Source organism: Anabas testudineus, chromosome 7 (assembly GCF_900324465.2).
Source record: "Anabas testudineus chromosome 7, fAnaTes1.2, whole genome shotgun sequence".
In the NCBI taxonomy this organism is placed as follows: domain Eukaryota; kingdom Metazoa; phylum Chordata; class Actinopteri; order Anabantiformes; family Anabantidae; genus Anabas; species Anabas testudineus.
In genome coordinates this window covers 20,573,982-20,597,806 of record NC_046616.1, presented here as the reverse complement: position 1 = coordinate 20,597,806, position 23,825 = coordinate 20,573,982, and the positions used below count along the sequence as shown (strand labels likewise).

Sequence of the window (23,825 nt, the reverse complement as noted above, 5' to 3'; positions counted from 1 at the left end):
GTCACCCATGTTTTCCACGTTCTTCCTACTGTTGAACTGTATTTCCACTCAGTACATGCAGTATCATTTCTTGCTGCACACTGGCTAAAGATCATTTCCTTCCTGAATTTTCTTTCACAAACAGGGCATTGCAACACTGCACAGCTGAGAAAGAGACATTTCATTTGTGATTCACACATTTGTGTTGCGATACGCCAAACACGATGATGATAAGTAATGAATAAACAAAATGCACACTTGTGATTCGAATCCACACTACATGGGGTTGTAAGAGTGGACTGTTTCATTGCTGACATATCAATAAGTCTGTATAACTGTAACATACTGTAAGTTAGACAATAAATGTATTTATGTTGACTACAATTTGTATGTTATGGTTATAACAAACCACAGGATAGACATGCTGTAACAAGAAATCATTCAATCCAGTAAAAGTAAAAGTGCAAATGAGTTACAATCAACATATGTTAAATATAGGTTTACCAATAGTACTTTACTATGTATAGTTGTCTCTTTTGAGATTATGCATATTTATTATTGTGTTGTTAGTTGTTAGAACCAATAAAATCTAATCTTCATGTGTATTTGATGGAGGTAACAGATGCAGGGAACCTCAAAGTTTCCACAGCGCTTCAAATCTACTAGTTGTTGCTGCCGTGCGTCATGACGTCTACACACACGCCCTCGCTTCGGTGACGCAGAAGTGTAGGATGTAGGACAGGACGTGGCTAGCGAGCTACTAGTTACAGTAGGACGTCAGAAAATACATGAACATCGTGATTAGGGTCTGTTTTACTACATGCTTAAGTAAGTACATCACTCAGATATGATATTGTATCCTAATGTCGCTAACTGTAAATATATATTTCATTGTAGTTTGCCCAGACTGAAGTCTGTCTGGTTAGCCCGATGGCTAATATCTAGAGGAAGCCAACGGTACCCTCGATGCTAACTGGGCTAGTTAGTTAGCAAGCGTCAGTTTAATTCGTGACGAGCAAGCTATACTGGGAGTTGAGCTCCAACACTGAGTTATTTAAACAATATGACGCCCGCATAGCTGACTGTAAGCACAGAGGCATTGCGATGTAGTATTAACAGCGAATTTAGATCATGCCCGTAGTTAGCATTAGCATGAAGGGTTAGCTTGTTTGCAAGGCATGCTGAGTGCGATGGGAGAAAAGGATCTGTGAATCGCTTCCAGACCGGTATGTGCTGCTTCCACCGAAATTGGGTCAGCCAATAGTCAGCTGGGACAACAGGATCCTATGCCCAGGTGTTGGAACTAGCCTGCTGCAGTTCCATATACCGAGGATAACGTTAGAAAACCACACTACCTTACGGATCAAATACATCGCTTTGGGCTCTTGGATGTTTAGCAATGTGGCTGTGTGTTCAGATTTCTTAGACATTGTGTCTTTACAGCCTTTGTTATTGAAATAGTGAATTTCTTATACAGTCACCCCAGTATATTTTGTGTCTGGTCATGATGAGGGAGCTTAAGAATCACTGATCTCAGATCTATTCATGGTGTGTGGGGTTGTATTACAAAACATAACGTATCTTAATAGCAAGTCGTTCTTGAAAACTAAATAATCAATGGGAATATTGTCATTATCTTTTTCAGGAAGTGTCTGTGTCTCTTTTGCCAGACAAATTACTTCTGCCAGATGTGATGTATCAGTAATACATCAAGAGCTGAATGGATGCTTTTAATGCTTTTTGTGAGTGAGGTAGGCATGACATATTTATATACAACGGCTGCAAAAAGTATTCACCCCCATGGAAGTTTTTTACCTTTTGAAAAAAATGTATTTTTCAACTTAATTGTTTGAAAACCAAACATGCTTGGATGTGTGTTTCTCAGGCAGTTGTGGGTCCGAGTAATGTACCATGGGGTACGACGTTACCAGGTTCCAAGGGGAGGTGGATGAAGACCTGCTGTGCCCTATATGTAGTGGAGTGCTAGAAGAACCAGTGCAGGCAAGTCCCTGTCTGAAAATCAGACACACTTAAATAACAAGTTATTCCAGATTATTTTAAATTTTCTGTCTTCTCTTTTTGATTTCAGGCTCCACACTGTGAGCATGCCTTTTGCAATGCTTGTATAACTCAGTGGTTCGCCCAGCAACAGATATGTCCTGTTGACCGCACGGTAGTAACGCTTGCTCATCTCCGGCCTGTGCCCCGCATCATGCGCAACATGCTGTCCAAACTCCAGATCAGCTGCGACAATGCAACCTTTGGCTGTACAGCCACACTGCGGCTGGACCAGCTGCAGTCACACCTCAAAGACTGTGAGCACAACCCCAAAAGGCCTGTCAACTGTGAGGAGGGATGTGGGTAAGTAGTTTCCATTTGGCAGAGAAACACTGTACACTGCATTGTAAGGATCAGGTGCAGTTATGATGAATACATCTTCACCCATTTATGAGAGATGCTGAAAAATATTAAGTCTCTATCTTCCTATTTCCTCTCCCATTGTTCTGTTTCCCTCACTCTTGCAGGCTTGAGATGCCCAAAGATGAGCTACCTAACCATAACTGCATCAAACATTTAAGGAGTGTGGTCCAGCAGCAACAGACAAAGATTTCAGAGCTGGAGAAAACTGTAGCTGAGCATAAACACCAGTTAGGCGAACAAGTAAACATTTCCCCGTTCATTAATGTATTGACCACAAAAGACTTACTTTGTGACACTATGGATCATGTTTACAAATATCTGTTCAACAGGTTGAGAGAATGTTTTGTTTTTTTTTTCTGTGACAACCATGTTACGATGATTGTTTTGTACTGTGTATTTCCTGTAATGCTTATTGCAGGCTTAATGATTAGATCAACATTACTGTTTTGTATGTATAAGATTGGAATTTTACAGTCTTACACTAACTCAATAACCCACATTGATAAATTATAAACATGCTTTTAGAGAGTTTTAAAATATATTCAAAGTTAAAAACTGAAATCTCTTATTTACAAGTATATAGACTCTTAATTTAATGCTTTGTACAAGCCCCATTAGCTTTAATTGCACCTTTTCTGTTTGTTTCCACAAGCTGCTTCTCTTGGCAGCAGTTTATCCCATTCTTCCGACAAATCCTCTCAAGCCCCTTTCAGACCACAGTTGGGACCCATCATTGAACTTTGGTTTTTAGATCTCTCCACAGATCTTCTATGGGGTGTTTTTCTGGGCTTTGGCTAGGACACTGAAGCCACTACAGTGTTGTCTTGGTTAAATGATGTGTACGATTGTCATCCCAGTCTCAGGTCCCATGTTCTCTGGAGCAGGATACATATATAGTCTAGCTTCTCAGTTTGTCCATGCAGCAACTGTAGGTACTCATAGAGATTTAGAAGTGGTTTTATAAACCTGCCCTGATCTCTGTCTCTCTACATGGTCACAGGTCTACTAAGATTCCTTTAGATGTTGTAGCTTGTTTTTTGTCCTGACATGCTGCATCAATTGTGGAGCCCTACTTATACACAGCTGTTTGCCTTTTTAAACTATGTCCCAACAGTTTCACAATCCAGACACATTACTGGATAATTAGAACAAGCATGATTCACCACTACACTGCTGTGAATAGTTCTGAAAATGAGAGGTTTAATAAATCAGCTAAAATATTTCGGAATCACATTTTGTCATTGTGGGTTATTTGGTATAGATTGATTCATTGTTGAAATGTACAAAACGTCACACAAAAAATGTGTGCAGCTATTACAGTGTATCTTCCTGATATCCAAACTGGAATGCACTACCTGGATAAAGTACACAGCCCAGTTTATTAGAAATCTAATAGAAGTCAGGAATCCTGACTCAGAGAAAGTGATAGCTATATGTTTTTTGTGCTTCATTTGAGCCCTCAGGTTTGCTAATAGTCGTGTTGCACCTCAGGTGTTGTTGTAAGATCAGTCACTGATGAAGGTGTTTTTAATTTCCAGAAACGAGACATTCAGCTGCTAAAAGCCTACATGAGGGCAATCCGCAGTGCTAACCCGAACCTGCAAAACCTTGAGGAGAGCATAGAGTACAATGAGATCTTGGAGTAAGTGAAATTTCGTTTGTTTCATCTGCTTTGTATTTTGCCTGGCAGTTGCAACTCATTCGTTATTTATTATCATTTCAATTTTCCCATTATCTTATCTGCAGGTGGGTGAACTCCATGCAGCCTGCCAGAGTGACACGCTGGGGTGGCATGATCTCCACTCCCGATGCTGTGCTCCAGGCAGTCATCAAACGCTCCCTCATCGACAGCGGCTGTCCTCTCTCAATTGTAAACGACCTGATCGAGAACGCCCACGAGCGAAATTGGCCGCAGGGACTGGCCACTCTGGAGACTCGGCAGATGAACAGACGCTACTATGAGAACTACGTTGCCAAGCGCATCCCTGGCAAGCAAGCAGTGGTGGTGATGGCCTGTGAGAATCAGCATATGGGGGAGGATATGATCCTGGAGCCTGGCCTGGTCATGATCTTTGCTCACGGCGTGGAGGAGATCTTATAACTGTACAGCTAACTGAGCTGATTCAGAGACAAGTGGGGAGGTTCTGCTTGGGGGTTTGCTGTGATGAGTAGGTGTTCACTCGCTGGAGTGGAACCTTCTGAATAAATCTGGCTTATTTAAAATAAAATCTAACAAGAGGCTGAGAAGCTTGATACCTATGCCTTAACATAATGACAAATGCATTATGAACTTGGCAAATATGAACTTAATCTGACTGATATCTACAATGAAAGGTTAGATGTGATGTTTACAAGGTTTATATTAGTGCATTATATGATCTGATTGTTCTGCTCCATGTACCAATATAGTAATAATTTTGAACCCCCATTTAATGTCCTCAGTTGTATAAATGCTTGTAAATACAGATACTATATTGAATCATAAATGTAATTTTCTTATTCCTCTCACTGTAATTAGATTGTGATTTTTTTCTTTCTGTTTTCTGTTAGTTTGTGTTACTGTCTGCAGAGATATCAACTTGGAAGTTGTTTTTTGTGCGTATGTGCGTGTGTGCGTGCGTGCGTGCGTGTGTGTACTTGCTTTAGTATTTAGTTTGCTGTGAATATTTTACAAGACATTGTGCTTCTCAGTTTAGATTGTCCAAGCCTTCTGTGCCATTTGTTTTATTTATTGTGTTGCCTTTTACACAAACATGCTTGAAGATGTTACCATGTGATGTATGAAATCTGCCTTTTTTCGGTGCATTTGAAGTTCACTGCAGGATGAAAAACAGATTTTTCTTTTTCATTTTGTGCTTTATTTGTTGCCCCAGTTGTGTATATAATCTGTACGTTGGGTCCAGTTGAAGTGTAAATTTGAAGTATAACATTTAGGATTTACATATGTTCAATGAGTTTTGACAAGTCATAATGGTTCACTTGATAATGTTTGATCATCTTATGTCATTTTAGACTATTGAGCTTCTCACAATTCATAGAAAACGTCTGTTCACTGACATTACACTAAAAACCACAGCTTGGAGATTGTAAAGAAAAAAAAATTTGCTAAGTCATGGCAATGGCTTTTGAGCAGTAAAATGTTTCACCTTTTGTCACTTATTGTTGTGCTAAGACAAACAGGACTCCAGATGGCTGGTATAAAAGTTTGGATTGTGCCCTTTATTATTTTTCCTGTTAATGTTTTTGTTTGTTTTGTGTCTGATGTGTATTGTGTTGTACAGACAAGAGAGTAATAAAATGTCAGACTTCGTCAGCAATGACTACATTGTCTCATTTGGATAAAAAGATTTTAAATTTAGCATCTTAATTAGGAAAAAAATGCAGTTCCTTATTTTACCACACTATGTCATCAGAGCTCTTTAGGGAGCTAAACGGCTTAAGGGCACATCTGCTGAATAGATTTAGTAAGACTTTAGTCATGAGAACATGATCAGCCGCTTTAAGAAATCAGGGCATTGAGGAGAGGATGTGGGAAAAGAAATGCTGTTGTTACAGGTTAGGAAAATGCAGAGGCAAGTTTAACCACAACACTCGAGTGAAAAGACAGTCAGACTGCATTAACCTGACTCGCTCTCATTTTCTCTGTCCAACCCAGACGATCATGTTTTCCACGTCTGTTATTCTCTCTTACCAGTCTTGCCCTCATTGTGGAACCTAATCCTTCATTGTTGTGGTCACTGGAATGTGCAATCATGTGCTTTACCAAATGCTGTGGCTCTGTTATTGTCTACACCCATCATTGTGCAGCTGGTTGGTACAGCAACTCTTTGGGTGCAGCAGTTTATTATGGTGCTATAAGAAATGCATCTTATCAAGAAAATGTTTCTGTCACTTATTACTTCACTAGCTACATAGTGGTAGACACAAGTTACAAATCAAAAATGCCTACAGAAAACACAAGATAAAGTATGTATTGTGTATATTCCATTTATAACTAAACTGTAACTAGTAAAAACAACACAATATATTTTTCCAAATAACTACAAATATCAAGAATTGCATTTGTCACAAATACTCCTTTCTGATTGGCTGCAGGCAGTTCAACTACAGTTCCCATGAACAGTGAACCCCCACCTTCTGAATCAATGCACGTTAAAACTACAGGTCACCATAGCAACAGTATTCACTGTACATGAGCTACTGGTGAAAACCAGTGAACTAACAACCTAACTTTATTAAACTGACTGCTACTTCTTCATATACAGTATAACTAATGGTAATTTATTTTGGTCATTAATTGTGGCAGTCAGCTATAGACATAAAGATGTAGCTACACCAAGGAGTTCAGTGAGAAAGTTATGGAGGAGTGAGAAGTGTCTAGACCAACAGGTCCTAGCTAGCTAACTAGCTAATGCTAGCTGTGCAAGTGAGTATTATCTTTGCGAGGCGTATTCTTTTATTTTTTATTATTAAAGTTAGAATAAGCTAAATGTGTATATATAGTCTAGTTTATTATTTAAAATATTGAGCAGTTTGTCATATGTCATCAGTCTGTTATCACAAACATCAAATAGTTATCCAAGCCTAACATGTAAGTTAGGACATACGATATATAATAATAATATTCATGTTCAGGAACTTTCTACTTGTAGTGGAAAGTATCTAAACATATTTATTGTAACGTTAAGCTATTTCCATTATATGCTTCTTTCACCACTTTCTATTTTGAAGTAAATCCTTTTGTAATTTACTGAATGTACGACTTTTAACATTATTTATTCACTTACTGCACCGCTGTCGTAAATTTACTGGAGATACTGGAGTTACTACACCAAAGACACTTTAAGGCCCATACACACAGTACAAGTGTTACTAATACACGTGTTATTTTTTTAAATGCAGCCTGTGGTATGTATCGCTCAGTTTTGTTGCACTCTTTAAGGTTAAAGTTGCATTTGTCCCCCCCTTTACTTTCCAACTTTACAGCTGGACTGCACACCATTGTAACGGGTCTGTGCTGGTTGGCTGAGAGGACTCGGAGCAGATGAGGCGGTGCTTGACAGGAGGATCGTCTCCCTCAGTCTCTGCTCTGCACTAGTTTGCTTCTATTGCGCCGGGCTGCTGCCTCCATTTAAAGTTAACGGCCACTTTTGCTTCGCATCTGAAGGCAGGATTTGGATCGCTGCACCACGACGACCCAATTAAGACTCACAACGAAGAGGAGAAAGGTAAATGACTCTTATAACAATACAGTAAGAGGTCCGGACTCGGCATATCGATTGAAGTTTCAGTACTGCTCTGGACGGCATTTAGCTGCAGATAAACGACCGTCAAATACGGGGAGATCATTTTGTGGTGTGTTTGCGCTGCTCAATGTAAAAGGACGTGGATCATGTAACTGACCTCTGTAGACTCTGTGCATATGCTGGGAAGGTGCTGATCCGAGACGTGTGGTAATGACATAGTAATTCACTTATCTGAACAACAAACAGCAGGGTAGACCTCTTGAATTTACATTTACATTCCTCTACCTCCTTTTTAATGCTTGTGCATGCCAGGCTGCCTCAGGGGGATCCCTTTTCTTCATCAGGACTGTTTAGAGGTTTATGCTGTTCATCAGTTAGAGTATTAGACTGGTGAGCATATTTTTACATAAACCTGCCAACACATGCTACAACTTGTTTTTGTCACTACTATTAGGCAAACAGATTTATATAGTTATTGCTGCGTATTGGATGAGTTGATGATCTTGTGATTGTGTTTTAGGACACTGTCATATATCATAGAAAACAAAACAGAAAAGTCTTAAGACTGCATTTTTCTCTTTTTGTCTAACCTCTCCGTTTTAGTGCCACTTTATTTCCAGTTGATACTTTCCTGGCCAAGCTCTGTGTTCATTATGAGGAGGTTATTTCTCTGTGTGTTTCTAGCGGCAAGAGTTTTTTAGGCAAAGACAATCAATACTGTAGTCAGGTCAGTAGTCTATTTGTTCATGTTTACATGAAAGGCTGGAGGCTGTAAATTAACTTGTCTTTGTGATCACCGGTTTATTTTATAACCTTTTGCTATTTGACTGAAAACTAGTGTGATCTGAGAAATGGTGTGAATGCCTTTTGTTTAGAGACTATTTAACTTCTCCAAAAATAACAGGAATATCTTTCATTTAGACTTCACTTCCTACATTTTATCATCACAGAGTTGGCCTGAATTTTGTAATAGTGACTTTATTAAAAATTAATACTTCATTATCGTGTCATAGAAATGATTAGGATTTGCCTGTGCAGCACAAATGTTGATTGCTATCAGTTATTGTCTCATGTTTAGACTTAAGAGTTTGTGTTTAGGAAATCATTCACTTGAGCAAATCCAGTAACATACATTTTACAGAGGACCCATACCACTGACTTATTGAATCGGAGAACAGAGAAAACTACGTGACTGAGTTTGAGATTGGAACATTGAAAAATGTGATATTTATTGTTTCATTTTCAGTTGTAGCTCATTAGACTTGTAGGCGAACCAGGCGAGAGTCCCTGATAAATACAAACAGTGACACCATAAAAGCAGTGTGGTTGTTGCATGTGAGTGCACCCTCACAAGTCTGGACAGGTTTGAGGTTTTTGTCATGCAGCATGGTGTTCTACAATGCTGCCTCCACAAAAAAAAAGAAAAGAAATTACATAAGTCACATTCAAGTCTGAGTGATGGGCAGTCCTCACTTTGATGTGTTGGAGCGAGCAAAACCTCGCCCACATTTTCCGAGAAATCTGTGATTCATACACGGTGAATGTTTTTTTTTTAGTTTTTTTGTCTCATTTGCAATCCATGTTTGTTGCATTGAGTGTTCCTTTTGAATAGAGCCTGCTGAGGTTTGCACACCAATCAATTCAGTTTTTTAAATATTAGGGGGAAAAGCCTTATTTACCAGCATATTCAAATATGACCATAACATTATTCATTAGATCCTACTTTTGACCCCAAAACAGCTATAGTTTTAATAAATTTATGAATTGCACATTGTTCATAATATACCCTAAAAATCCTGCTGCTTGCACAGGCCCATGCTATGTGTGACACTGTTAAAAAATTAAAAATGTATATCTCTGCTCGGTCGCATTTAACAACAGGGGCAACAACTGCAGCCAGTTATTACCCTGGCACTATACTGAACTAAAGTAAAACAAAAATGTCCCTTTTTTTCTTTGATACTTCCAATTATTATCTCCACCTTGTAAAGTCTTTCGAAGTGACCCCCTGAGCAAACAATCCATTTATAGTAAGGGAGTATTCCCTTGCTCATGCAATGAGTCACCGCAGCATCTGCATGTAGAATGCAATTTGGAGCATGGCCTCTGGCTCTGAAGGCCTAACTAAGGGGAAGACTCAGAGCTACCAACTGGGCTCACCCTTCCCTAAGCTGGCTGCCTCCCCCTCTGCTTGTGCCTCCTCCTACCTGTTAGTCACCCGTGGCAGTACTCTGACAGAGAGCAGCTGATGGAGGGAAACACTTTCCATAGCAACCAAGCATGTCCGTCCTCCCCCTCCTGTTAGCCTAATGCAATCTGCACACACTTCAGTGAAGAGAACTGTTGTAGATTCATGAGAAAAACAAATGCACAAAATTATGTAGTCTTCAACCAATGTTGAAAGAAGCTACGCAGTGTTTTCCAACCACAGAATGACACAGTCAATGGCTTGCACCCTGCAAGTGTTGCAAAACAGCAGATTTCCTTGACACAAGGCGTGGGCGTCATGGCAGCTTGCACAAACATTAGTCTGCATGGAAAAAGGTCATCCCCAAGTATATCTTGAGATTATCTGTGTGAAGAGTGTTTTATGGCTGTCAACAGTTTTACAGCAAGGCATTAATGGTTAATAATTAAATGCATGGCAGTGTTTGAATCAAAATGCCAACCAAACTGTCTGATCCTCCAATTATTTCATTGTGTGGATTTTTACAAAGCCATTGCTTTGGTATATTTCAGTTAAGTGGTTAGAAGTAAAGGGCTCTAAAGAGACAATTTTTCAGAGGTTTATGGCAGAGTGAATGTTGCTTTCACAAGCTGTTGCTGCTTGAGAAACCACTTTAACATTTAAGTTATTCTGTACTGCTATTTGAAGAACCACTAGTGGCTCTGCGTTGAGGCAGTCAAGTTTTGTGCTTATGCTTCTGCTTAAAACAAGTGACACACCATTTATCCTGCACTGATTATACATAGTGACATTTTGTTCAAACTAAATGACACTTCACACTGTCCTCCAGTAGAACGAACCCGAGTAAATCACACTGAATGTTAGATATGTGACATGTTAGAGCATGTTTAAAATGCTCTCGTCTATCTATCTACAATATAATTGTTTCTATAAAGCAACATAAACTATTTTATCATTAAATATTTGCCATTTAACCATTTAGCCCAGCAGCCTAGCTAGACGTTTAACCAGAAACAGTTAGTCATATATTGTGTGTTAACAAGACATGTCTTAAACCTCCTGAAATATTTATACTATCATCAGAAAGCTCAAACTTTAGTTGGTGTCGTTTTTTAAAATCTCCATCCCATGTTAGAGATTGGAGACAACTGACTCAGTATATATTACAATATTTATCTCTTTTCCTCTAAGTGCAGGGAATCTCTCTTCCTGTGATCCATTTTCTGACTAGTGCTGATTCCCACTCTGCATCACACATGCAAATCATTATCTAATCAGGAAGTGAGGAATCAGGTTACTCAGATAGGCTCAAGATCTTGTTGAACCAGAAAATGATGATGACGCTACTCAGTACGGAGACAAAATAGACATAATGCTGCTCATGACATCATGCTCCTCTGGAAAGCATAAAAAGGGGGAAGGAAAAACAACACCCTGGAGTTATCTAAAATAATAGCTGTGTTTTGTGTGTGAGTAAACCTCAGTAGTCTATTTTTAGTTTGGTTACAAGAAAGTGTTTGAAGATGCATATTTTTAGAATAAACAGTTTTAAGCTGCTATCAGGTGATCTGTAACAGATGGCTTTTCATGAGTCCTTCATGTGTCACTTTGCTGTCTATACAGACCTGGCCCACCTGATCGGCTGCATAAACAGAACTGCTAGGCAACGCTGCTGACCTTTTGGGGGAATTAAGTGAGGACAGTGTGAACCTTTCAGAATCCAAACAGAGCAAAATGGATCCAAAACACATGTAAAGAAAGAGTGGGCGTTCTTCTAGTCATTTAATTTATTTTTCTCAGTGTGGTCTTTGTCCTTTAAGTGCTCCGATTTTCTATTCAGGGCAGGCAGCCATCACTGATACCTGCACTTCAATGTGTGATAACACCTGTGGACAACAGTGTGAACAACACATTTACAGTAACATCCTATTCATGAGCCTAGGCTGAAAAACACCACACTGTCTTTTATTGGCTTTAGTTTAATATATGTATGTGGTTGATGATAGAGCAGTCTCAAATATGAAGTTAGATTTGCAGTACATGTATGTAACTCTCCAATATAATAATATAATAATGATAACAGGTTGAGTTTATTTATACTATTCTATTTTAACCTTTTTTTCCCCCTTGTAATTCCCTTAGTAGCTATTACATCGTTTAGCAGGGAATTGCTGGAATTACTACTGGATGACAACATACTGACCTTAAGAGTCCATACCAGTGTTTTTACATATTGTAGCTCTTTAAATACACAACTTACAACTGTGATCTATACAGATTCATTTTCTAAAGTTTCTACTTGTCTACTTTCTTTCTTTCTACTTTCTTTTACAGCTTTCTATAGCCATTCATATCCATGCAATATTAATATCAATTAGCAGACTATTTTAAACTTCCTTCCTGGCTTGTTTACTCCAACACAAGAGCAAATTTATTGTTTCCAAAGGTCCATTATCGTCATAGTATTGCAGGTAAAATGCAGATTGATTTAGGAAGTCTCTTCTGCTCTGTATCATAATGGAAATGTAATTTAGACAAAATCTAATCCACTTTGCTATGATGGATTACATAATTCAAGTTACAGCATTTTCTTTCCAACATGGATTGCGAAATATTGTGCAGTATATAAAATATTTAAATGCTAACATATGCAAATCTCAATTCATAAAGTGGGTAGGTCTATCCAGCAATGTCAGTTACATAATAATATCAATTAAAGTTGGCTAACATCAGTAAAAAAAACTACTGTTCACACCAGAGTAAGCAAGACTGCAGCAACAAAACTCTTGGTAGAATAGGCTATTTCATCTTTTGGAAATTAAAAGGTCTTGCTTTAACACAAGTAGTAGTTCCTAAATGCTCAGCTTACAAACAAAGGAATGCATTAGTGAATGCTAGGAATAATGCTCGGTGCTTATTATGACAGACATGCTTGAATGTCTTCTTAGCTAACATAAATGCAAAACATACTGATTATCAACTGCATTAGGGATTCTGTCAATACATTCTGTATTGATCTATCGGTTTGTAATTGCACCATTTATTGGCATGCAGCTTCAACAGCAATATTAAACAGGATATCAGGATTGCACCTATCTTTCCTCCATTAACTATGTCTTTCCTTTTCTTCAGCAGCCAATCAACTGTGCATATGTTTGTTGTTTTCGTCGTTATGAAATCTCAGTATGTTTACTTCTCGTGATAATGACGTTCATCCAAACATCACACATTAGAATTTGGAACATGGAAGCTCTTTTTTTTTCTGTGTCAGATTCATATTTCACACATATTTTCACTTTCAGCTTCATATGACATTTAAGTCTCTCCCTTTTGTTTAACGGGGAGGTCCCATGACCTCTCCGCAAGGGTTTGTTGTTTGCTTTTTAATCCTTCATTCTATTCTGTTGTGCTAAAATAAATCAAAATCTACCCAAAAAATGGTATCATAAATCTAAAATGGGCCAATGAGTATAAGGAATGAGATTATGGGTGTGGAGAATCCCTAGAGTCTTGGTATCATGGGTGTCTTCAGCCTGACATAATTTGCACAAGACTTTTGGCCCAGTTTTGTTTGGCAAGTCACATGTTACAGCTGGTGTGAGAAAGAATATATAGAAATTAAAAACTGCATATTAACGTGACAAAATTGTTTGTGAAGTGAGGTTCCATGTCATAGGATCATAGGATTAAACAAAATATTTAATTCACACATATTAGGAAAAGGCTCAGCAGAAACTTATATGAAAGAGCAAAGTGGTTGGCCATGTAAAACCTACTAGAATAATTCACTGTGTTCAACAAAGGGAAAGAGACATTTTATATGCGTACTGTGTTTGCAGTGAATGTTCTGTACAGTTCTGCATGTTCTTTTTCTTGCCTTAATCAAAGTTTGTATGTTGAGTGTCTCCCAGTCTACGATCATGGATTGTTTTCAGTGTGAGATGGAAGATGCTATCTTTTGCTTGCAGCCATCCTTTCATGTTTTACAAAGAAGCAGCCTTCTGTGCACCCACCTTCTCTTTTCTCTACATCTCTATCTCACTGTTTCTCTCGCATGTGCACAGACAGGCAGTTAGTGCAGAAGCAGGCACCATGTCCACCCCCACAAACCCAGAGGTGAAGGAACTGAACCCTGTCGACTTTATCCAGCTACAGCAGTACATTGAATGTAAGTACAGACAGTCAGGCGGGCGAACAGGCAGCTTTCTCAGCGCTTAACACCCCCCCTCACTTCCACTTCCACCTACACACACACACTTATTTACACTTGCTCATGGTTTTTCATATCTACAAGAAGTAGCAGTCTGCCACATTCTGTTTCTTTTTTTGCAAATTAAGCATGCACACATTTTGTAGTTCTCCAGATACATGTACAATATATACAGTATTTAATCATTATGTAATCATATGTGCATGTTACTTTAGAAATGTTGATTGAAAATAGCCACATACAGTAGGGTAATATGTGAAGTACATGTACAGAGGTGCATGTGTATCCCTGTGTGACCCGTGTGTCTTTGCTTCCAGACTGCAGCTTGAAGGTGAAAGACGTGCTGAGGGAATTTGATGCAGATGGCAGTCTGGCTCGACACAGACATGGAGAGGTGAGGGGACAACGTGTCCTGCTGTTCACCATCAGGTCCACTCCTCCATATTTCATTTCCAGTGATGTCAGTTATGAAACACATGACTGAAGTGAATTAAATCTCTCTGCAGACCAATTTAGTGAGAAATTAGTAAGTGGTTTCTGTATTTTGGGTAGTTATTAATTGTTCAACACTAATTAATTAGAATCAAGTCCATTGCTCACTAGTAACTGTTGATTAAGCTGTCCATTAGAAAATATGTGCATTCAAGTGAGGTTGCAAATATAAATTAACTCCTTAATTTTGCCCACGCAGCAAGGCCCTGCTGAATGGCGCGCTGGCTGCCCTCATGCAGCATAAAAAACTTTCCAATACTGTTTACTAGTGGCTGACAATGCCAACTAATTTGTGCAGGAAGCAAAGTCAGTAATCCCTGGTGAATTTGGCTACATACAAGTCAGATCAATTTAAATAGATGACTGGAGGGAAATGTTAATTATTATATGTTTGTTATTACATGTTATTAAGAGGTTTTACACAGGACTATGGAGTTATTTGTTGTAAATGTTTTTGTGTGTAGAATAAGTATGCACTCTTTCTCTTTTGGGGCATCTGAACGCCTTGCAGTGACATTATTTATTACTGGGGCAGCTCTGCAGGGTATCAACAGGGGAAATGGGATAATGTCAACAAGAAGTGGGTTTGTGGTTCAACATTATCAAGGGACTGTTGCTTGTTAGCCCTGCAGCACATTATCATGTGAGAAAGAGGTATCAGGCCAGACAGACTGACTGAAATCTTCTGCCAGGAGCTTGTTTTATGTCATTGTCATGTGAAAGTCATGCAACCAATCCAATTTCTTTCTTAAACATAATTATACTCATAAATGACAGATGAAATGTTTCAGAGGAACAATCCTGGACTGTTAAGACTTCCAACACCACATTGGATACACTTACATGATTCTAGAGGACAAACTGAAGGGTGTTTATCTTTTACATACAAGATTTTCATCATCTTCCTCTATTTTCAGAATTTATAAAATGTAGAAGTTATAATCCATACCACACAAAACATTAAAACATTTTATTTTGCACATCACATAAGCACTGTAAATAAAAGATGCATTCTTTCCCATTCATTTTTTCCTAGTGCATCAATGAAGAAGGCTTTCGTCTATTCCTGAAGACTTACTTAGAAGTGGAGGACTTCCCTGTGGATCTCTGCCAGCGACTCTTCCGCTCTTTCCAAAACTCTGAACCCACCCAGGAAGACAGTGCCAGTGAGATTATTCAACATGTACTAACAAAACTCCCTGCCTCCATTCTGCTTAGTAGCAGGCCCTTATCAGTTTACAGCATGGCCTATTTGGCATGCATTTATGTATCACAACATGCCTGTGTGGTACTGCTTGTGCAGATACAACAGAGTATTCACAGCTACCTCTATTTTCTCCCTGTCTCCTGTAGAAGAGGTGTTTCTGAAGGATGTTTCATGTTACTTCTCTCTGCTGGAGGATGGCCAGCCCAGGGATAAATTGGAGTGTGAGTTCTTTGCTTCTTTTCTGCCCAGAGTAATTTGAGTGATGACTTGGTCCAGAATTTTCACTTTCATTTCTTTTCTCTCTTTAGTTGCTTTCAAACTCTATGACAGAGACGGCAACGGAGTCCTAGACAGCTCTGTGAGTTGTTGAAAAAATCTTTTAAAGTGTGATTATTTAGTAACATACAGGATGTAATGCTAAACAAGTCTTTTGTTGCTTCTTAAACAGGAAGTGGATAGGATTATTGCTCAAATGATGCATGCTGCAGAATACCTCGGCTGGGATGTCTCAGAACTGAGGCCGGTAAGTCCCAGAATGCTGTCTGAACATGTTGTACTCTGAGCCATCACGGTATAGTAAATGTATATGGAGATAGACTTAGTTGCACAAGACATCCTTTATTACATCATGCACAGTATGTACACCATGTACAGTATGGGCATGATGTAATAAAGTACTTATTACATATTACTCAGTTACCAGAGTTGGTAAAAGATTATGTGCATCTACAAAAGCTCAGAAATTCAAAAACATGACAAGTTTGAGAAAACAAATGGCCTTTTAAGTAATAGGAATATGTGTGCTGATTGGATAATAACAGCTAAATGTCATTTCACCAGGTTCTGAAGGACATGATGACAGCAATTGATGCTGACAGCAGTGGCACAGTGTCTCTGGAGGAGTGGGTGGAGGGAGGCATGAACAACGTTCCCTTGCTGGTTTTGCTGGGTCTAAAGGTGCTTTTAAAGCAGCAGCTTTTTCACTACATGCTCTAAAGGCCTTGCACAGATGTGTGTCATTTTTACAGCAGATACCATAAAGTGGTAAAACCTATTTTACTGCCCTTTGTGCCTGTCTTCTCCTCTTGTCTTCTGCCTCCTTCTCTTCCATAAGGGTTCTTTATGCCGAGTCAGTGTTACAGGGTGTGGTAATGTCAACTCTATCTCATGCAAGCTCTGCACTAATAGAGTACTTTAGTGTTTCCATTTAGTCTGCACAATCAGTGCCCACATTACAGAAAGTGTCTACATGAATGGAAATCTTGCTGATGCACTGTTGACTAAAGAAATGAATCATTTAAATATTGGTTACAAACCTAAAATGGTTTTCTTAAATCAAGGACAGATCAGTTGTTATGGTGTTATTGAATGTGTTGCTGTAAATACAAAAAATACTTACATTTAGACTAGCCACTGTAGCCATCGGAAACCATGAACTGGTCGGCAACAATGCCAGGGACTTCCCCTTGGGTTATTTCTAGCCACCAACGGACATTTGAAGCCCAGGGAGCATGAATTCACGCTTGCTGTGTGCTACTTCACAGGCTGCGTGCTGTGCTTCATGCAGTAAGTGACAGGCTGATGCATCATGTCAGAAATTAATGTTGTAATCTGTGCTGGTTGGATCGTAAACAGATTGAAAGTAACCTTATCATCTTGTATTGAATTTGAGATCATAGTCAGTGTTTATTTAACCGTATAGTGTTGCACATTATGTTTTGTTATGTAGAGACACTACATACTGCATAAACAGCAGTCTCATTAGGGCAAGGTTTCATGAGTGGGCGTGAAAAACAACTGTGTAATGCAGGCTTTGGCCACATTACATTACAGAATCTGTTTATGTCATTTTAATCCAAATTATGACAAAGGAAAGAAATATAATATAAGCTTCTTTTGTTACATTTTTTGTTTGAAATGCAAATGTTAGAACAATAACAGACATATTAAACCATGCTGATTGCTCTTTCAACAACCAGATGACCCAGACAGACGGACAGCATCTCTGGAGGATGAAACATTTCAACAAGCCTGTTTACTGCAACGTTTGCCAGAGCATGCTGCTGGGCCTGAGGAAACAAGGGCTGTGCTGCACCTGTGAGTACCTGAAGCCACCAGAAGGGGGTGACACTGTGGGAGCATTTTTCACTGAAACTTTAAAATAGAGAATTACAGATTTTAATTTTAGATCAATACTCCTCTTTTGGCTTTACATCTGCCAGGGTAATCTATATTAGTATAAACATAAACAGCTGGGTTATGTGCCCTATTGTGCAGGCTGCAAATACACAGTCCATGGACGCTGTGCTAACAGGAACCCAGCTCCCTGCAGCAAGACGTATGTGAAGTCAAAGAAAGAAACAGGGGTATGGCACTATTTGCATGACAGCATTTACAGTGATACTCTGTAAGTGTCTAAATTAGATTATACCCTGTGTGTACGTACTTGTGTGTAGATGTTAAAACATTCATCCAATATTCCAGGTTCCAGTGCATGACTGGGTGAGCGGCAACTGTGATTCCAAGAAGTGTGATAAATGCCAGAAGAAGATCAAGAGCTATCAAGGCTTAACAGGCAAACACTGTGTGTGGTGCCACACGATGGTGAGGAAGCCTCTTAGTGTGTGACTGATCTTTATAATATTTTGGTTTTGTGCATTTTTGTTATCAGCCATTCTGGTTTTTATGACCTAATTAGGTCTGTAGACTAGTTTTGGGAGGCTAGTGGAGGACTGGAGGCTTGATTCCTCCAATTTCTTCCCTAAAATTTTGTTTGCATAGCCATCCAACCAAGCAAAAATGCTGAAAGATGTTTTTAAAGATGCATTTAGATTCTGTCAATCACAGGCACAGGCTGATGTGCTGGGAGTTTGTGTAATGTATCACTGTTTGTGTTTTACAGCGTCACGATCAATGTGCAAACCAAGAGCCAACAGAATGCACCTGTGGGCCGCTCAGAGACCATATCCTGCCTCCGTGGGCAATATATCCTGTTATAAAGGTACGAAATCATCCTCAGGCACATCTTAAGCGCACATAAAGTATAAACAGAGCCTGTCACTCCAACGCAGAACAAAACATCAGCCCAGGGCTGTTTGTTGTAAACCTCTCTTACCTGTACTGCATCTTGACAGGTACAGTGTGAAAAGATTTTTCTTTGTTCCCAAAGGCAAGAAAAGTGATTATATTTTCTCTGGGTTGTTCACACTGTTCCTTTGGTTTGGTCCCTAAAGGAGAGACCAAACAATGTAAAGAACGGCTGCTCAGGTTCATTAGAGGACAGCGAGCTCAATACTACTCCAGATGGACAAGTGCTTCAGGTATTATTGTGCCTAGTGAAGGCCTGAAATATACGCTGAATATTTACAACATCTGAGTAGTCTAAATATGGACGGATTGTGTTCTTATGAAAATTATACGATAGTTAGAAATGTTAGAATGTATATTTGTATTTAATACTTTAACTATAGAACCATTTTATATTATTTTGTGTATCATTCAACAGATTAGCCCTGTGCCAAACACCAATCCCCTATTAGTGTTTGTCAACCCTAAAAGTGGTGGTAAGCAGGGAGAAAGGTGAGTCCAAACCAGAAAGCATTCATAGAGAAATTAATGTCTAATACTTGCACATTGTTTAGCCTGGTTTCATGTATTTCAGAGTCCTGCGTAAGTTCCAGTATTTACTGAATCCACGGCAGGTATACACCCTTTTGAATGGTGGACCTGGACCAGGGTGAGTAATTGGTGCAGCACAGTACACACTACAGTACACTATATGATTAGTGGAAATGCAGGAAAATAAATTAAACACACAGGCTTTATTAGGTTATGTCACACCACCTTCTCTGAAATATTTCTTTCCACTGTGTGCCATTCTCTGTTGTTCCATTTTTTTTGTTTTTTCTTTCAGGCTGAGTTTCTTCAAAAATCTGCAGGATTACAGGATTTTAGTGTGCGGGGGAGACGGCACAGTTGGCTGGATTCTTGACGCAATAGGTGAGATTATTGAGAAGTTCTATAAAAAGCACATGTGAGCTTTTACGTCATGGGCTTTCGGTGACAATCATTGTGTCACACCTTTTTTTTCTTTTCTTGCAATCAGACAAAGCCAATCTGCTGGTACGGCCACCTGTTGCTGTGCTTCCTCTGGGAACAGGAAATGACCTTGCGCGATGTCTGCGATGGGGGGGAGGTAAAAAAGTTGTTGTGAAAATAATGAAATGGTTTGAGCATGCCTGTGTGTGTGCTTGACTGAATGTCAAGTTCCCGTTTTATTTTTGTGCACTCCCTCACGTTGGTCTTCTTACATACTGTATGTATTTCATTTTGCAGGGTATGATGGTGAAGATTTGACTCGAATTCTTAAAGACATCGAAGGGAGCTCTCAGGTGCTGATGGACCGCTGGAGTGTGCAGGTCATCACAGATGAGAATGAGGAGAAGGGCGACCCAGTGCCGTATGAAATCATTAACAACTACTTCTCTATTGGAGTTGTGAGTTTCTCAGAAATACATCACCCAAGGGGAAGTTGTAATTTTTTTTCTTTGCTGTGTTCGGATAATTATTGTTTTGCTTTGTTGACAGGATGCTTCCATTGCCCACCGGTTTCACACAATGAGGGAGAAACATCCCCAGAAATTCAACAGCAGGTATGCATTTAAGTCTTTCTTCATGAACACCAAACAATAGTATAGTAACAGTATTAATATACAGCACCATTTAGAAATCATATTTATGTCAGCCACTGAGCTTGGTGTTATTATTTTATTTTTTTCTCTTCAGAAATGGTAGATGTCTTTTTTCAGCTTACAATGACACTTTAAACATAAAAAAGCTGAATACAGGTGGTGACAGCAGGTGTCTGTGGCAGCATCGTGCCTCCTCCTCCTCCTCCTTCTAAAGAGCTGTGCACTCTAAAAGGAGAGAATGTACCGTGAAAGTAAAATATCACTTAAATCTGAAAGGCACATTTTCGTATGACTGCAGAATGAAGAACAAGCTGTGGTATTTTGAATTTGCCACTTCAGAAACCATCTCTGCTTCCTGCAAGAAACTGAATGAAAGTCTAACAATTGAGGTGAGAAGTACACTGCAAATGTGCAGTGTGTCTTTTAAAGAGTCCTTTTTCTCAAACTGCAGTGACAACTGTCACTGACATTGTACTGATGCTTGACTCTGTCTCTCTCTGACTCTGTTCCTCTGTGCCCCTTCTTCAGTGCTGTGGTACTCCTTTGGATCTCAGTGGCCTGTCTTTAGAAGGGGTTGCTGTCCTAAACATTCCCAGCATGCATGGTGGGTCCAATCTATGGGGTGAGACCAAAAAAGCGGACACTAAGGGACTGCCGAGTATGGAAGAGCCTGAAGTGATTGTTGACCCAGAAATCCTTAAAGCGTCTTCCCAAGGTATTTTGCTTTTGATCTCAACTCTGTTAAATGGTGACGTTAAAAGAGTTTGCATATTAATTTATCATCAAAGCTGTGCTAATAATGTTTTTCATAAATTCAATTTTTCATATAAATAGATAAATAAATCTTTTTTGTCTCAACTCTACAGAACCCTTAAGGTGTTTTGGACAATCAGTAAAATCAGTTTAGCTCAACATGTTAGAGCTCAACACACTGCAACTAAAGAAAGCTAATAAACCAAATTAGGAAAGTGGCTAATCTAGTTTGACAATGCATAAGCAGCAACCAACCAAATTAGTGTTTTTTCTTTTTTAAAAAACATTATATTTGCGGTGTTTTTTATGTGTAAATGTGTTTAATGTGTCAGATGTTTAGATGCTTTTCCTAAATGTTCCTACCTTTTTAAACATAATTTGGACATATCACATAACAATCAAATCAATATAGTTGCTAATTCAGGCAGCAGAAACAAGCTGTGAACAGAGAAGTTACAGAGCAACATTATCATTCATTTGGAGTTAGAGTTAGGGTTTGGGTTTTGAGGAAAATATCTTCTAGCTGCTAAATACTTTATTCTGTTCACCAACTCGTCACCAACTGTGTCTGTCAATTTATCTGAGCTTTTTACTGGAAAAAACAGTTGCTGCTGCTGAATCCAAGTGATTCTGTCAGTTATTTATTTAACAATTTATTGTTAGTATATCTTAGCCATTTATAGTTTTAGTATAGGCTTAAATGTATTCAGCAGTGTATGTAAATAATGTATTTGTTTCTTCATAGTTTTGTCTTTGACTGAAGATTGTTCTTCTCTGTCCATTAACTTCTGTGATTGTCAGATCTCAGTGACCGTCGATTGGAGGTGGTCGGCCTTGAAGGAGCAATGGAGATGGGGCAAATATACACGGGCCTCAAGAGTGCAGTGAGACTTGCGAAGACATCACAGATCACCATCAGGTAAGAAACATTCACACAGACTTGTTCAGACTTGTTGAGCTTTGGGTTTTCAGTCTTGACAGTGGCTTGTCGTTAGCTGTGATATCCAGCTGAGCACGATCCTTAGCTGGATCGTTACACAACAGTAATTATGTATGCTGGCTTTCCTTGTGGTATTTTAATTGAGAGTCATTTCATTATCTCGTACACTCTGTTGATCCCTCTATTCCTTCCCCTCAGGACAAGGAAAGCATTACCAATGCAGATAGATGGAGAGCCTTGGATGCAGCCTCCCTGCACGGTAAATAGGATAAATACACATGTAAACACTGTGGCTGCTTTTACTGCAGTCGAGAAATTAAATATTAACACTTGTTTTCTATGAGCTGTTGTGGAAATGTTTTGATTTGATCATAATGTCATATAATTGGTGTCTGTCTTTTCAGATTCACATCACACACAAGAATCAAGCCAAGATGTTGATGGCACCTCAGGCCAAATCGACAGGTTTTTTCAACTACAAATAAAACTGACTGACACCACGCACATAATCACTGTGTATAAAGGACTGACACTTTTTGTATTAGAAGAGTTGGAGTATGTATGATGTGTATGTTGTAGGACAATTGCACTGCAAAAGTCAAAGTAAGGGTAACTGCTTCAAAAGTTCTGCATCTCTGTAACACATAATCAAAGCATGCCGTTGTATGAATACAAACTGTATAGTAAGATACGTTTGCATTGTGTGAAACTGAATTTGACCAAATTTTGTTTTTATCAATACCTAGCACTCTTGCTGCCTGTGTCTCAAAAGCTTCACAGTTAGTGGTGTGCTGCTCTGTAGGAACTTAAAGTACGGATAAAGTCAAATAAATATCATGCTAAACTGAGAATATTCAGCTTCATGTGCCTTTACAATCTGTTCTCTATGGTTATGGCTTAGGTAGAAGACATACAGAGCACTGTGTAGGCGTGCACTTTGGACATAGACCACGTAGTATTGCTGTTTTGTTGTGGCTGTAAAGATGCTATGAAAGAAATATATATATTATTGTCAGTTTGGAACCAAGAGAGAAGGACAGACAAGATTACAATTCAGATTATGGTTTAGGAAATTTGATGTATTTTCATACATTTCAGAAGATACTTGAATGTGTTTGCAGAACAGTAATAGGACAATCATTTCCAGAAGGGCTGCATGCTGATCCACTGCAGCAGTCAGCCTACTCTGCTGTTCCTGTCTGTTTGTGTGTGTGTGTGTGTGTGTGTGTGTGTGTGTGTGTGTGTGTGTGTGTGTGTGTGTGTGTGTGTGTGTGTGTGTGTTTACATGTTTAGTACAGAAAACTGAGAAGATATGTTCACTTGTAATTTAATAATAAATTGTGATGAGTTTCATTTGAAAATATTGGTTCGACATATAACATATACATATAATACTTATTTAAATGCTTTAGCAATCATATCATTTCATTTCTGAGGGATGTTAATACAATATGGCTGAAATAGCAACCTGTGTAAAAATTGTAATAAATAATCTGAACCTAAGTTTTGGGCAGGGTGTTTTTTTCCACACTCACTCTGCATACACACAGTTTGCCAGCACAACAAAAAGCGTGACTCACAATGCGGTAGATGTTTTTTCTACCACAAGGGGGCGGCATCCACTTTAAATCTGCGCTGACTGATGAACTGCAACGAGGTCTGATCCATTTATAAAAAACAACCGAATCATTACTTTCT

General features: G+C 38.9%; 2 protein-coding genes across 3 annotated transcripts; both read left to right on the top strand.

Moving 5' to 3' along the window:
* The first annotated feature begins 673 nt into the window (after positions 1-673).
* Positions 674-5,720, top strand: rnf41 (ring finger protein 41). 2 transcript variants are annotated; one of them, XM_026368822.1, is made up of 7 exons: positions 674-807; positions 1,625-1,721; positions 1,865-1,980; positions 2,069-2,340; positions 2,505-2,640; positions 3,939-4,042; positions 4,147-5,720. In XM_026368822.1, exons 3-7 carry the CDS (start codon positions 1,891-1,893, stop codon positions 4,499-4,501), a joined length of 957 nt encoding a protein of 318 aa, XP_026224607.1. In that variant the 5' UTR covers positions 674-807; positions 1,625-1,721; positions 1,865-1,890; the 3' UTR covers positions 4,502-5,720. The 2 variants fall into 2 exon arrangements, with proteins under 2 accessions (XP_026224607.1, XP_026224605.1); XM_026368820.1 differs by having other exon boundaries at positions 1,625-1,730.
* Positions 5,721-7,422: 1,702 nt separating this feature from the next.
* dgkaa (diacylglycerol kinase, alpha a) lies at positions 7,423-22,984 on the top strand. The gene is made up of 24 exons (XM_026368492.1): positions 7,423-7,628; positions 13,899-14,002; positions 14,362-14,438; positions 15,573-15,702; positions 15,890-15,964; positions 16,052-16,101; positions 16,192-16,266; positions 16,584-16,700; positions 17,723-17,840; positions 18,021-18,109; positions 18,228-18,347; positions 18,646-18,744; positions 18,977-19,063; positions 19,249-19,322; positions 19,405-19,479; positions 19,657-19,742; positions 19,849-19,938; positions 20,079-20,239; positions 20,331-20,395; positions 20,733-20,823; positions 20,963-21,149; positions 21,989-22,106; positions 22,326-22,386; positions 22,532-22,984. The coding sequence occupies exons 2-24, from the start codon at positions 13,927-13,929 to the stop codon at positions 22,610-22,612; spliced, it is 2,202 nt and encodes a 733-aa protein (XP_026224277.1). The 5' UTR covers positions 7,423-7,628; positions 13,899-13,926; the 3' UTR covers positions 22,613-22,984.
* Positions 22,985-23,825: the final 841 nt, after the last annotated feature.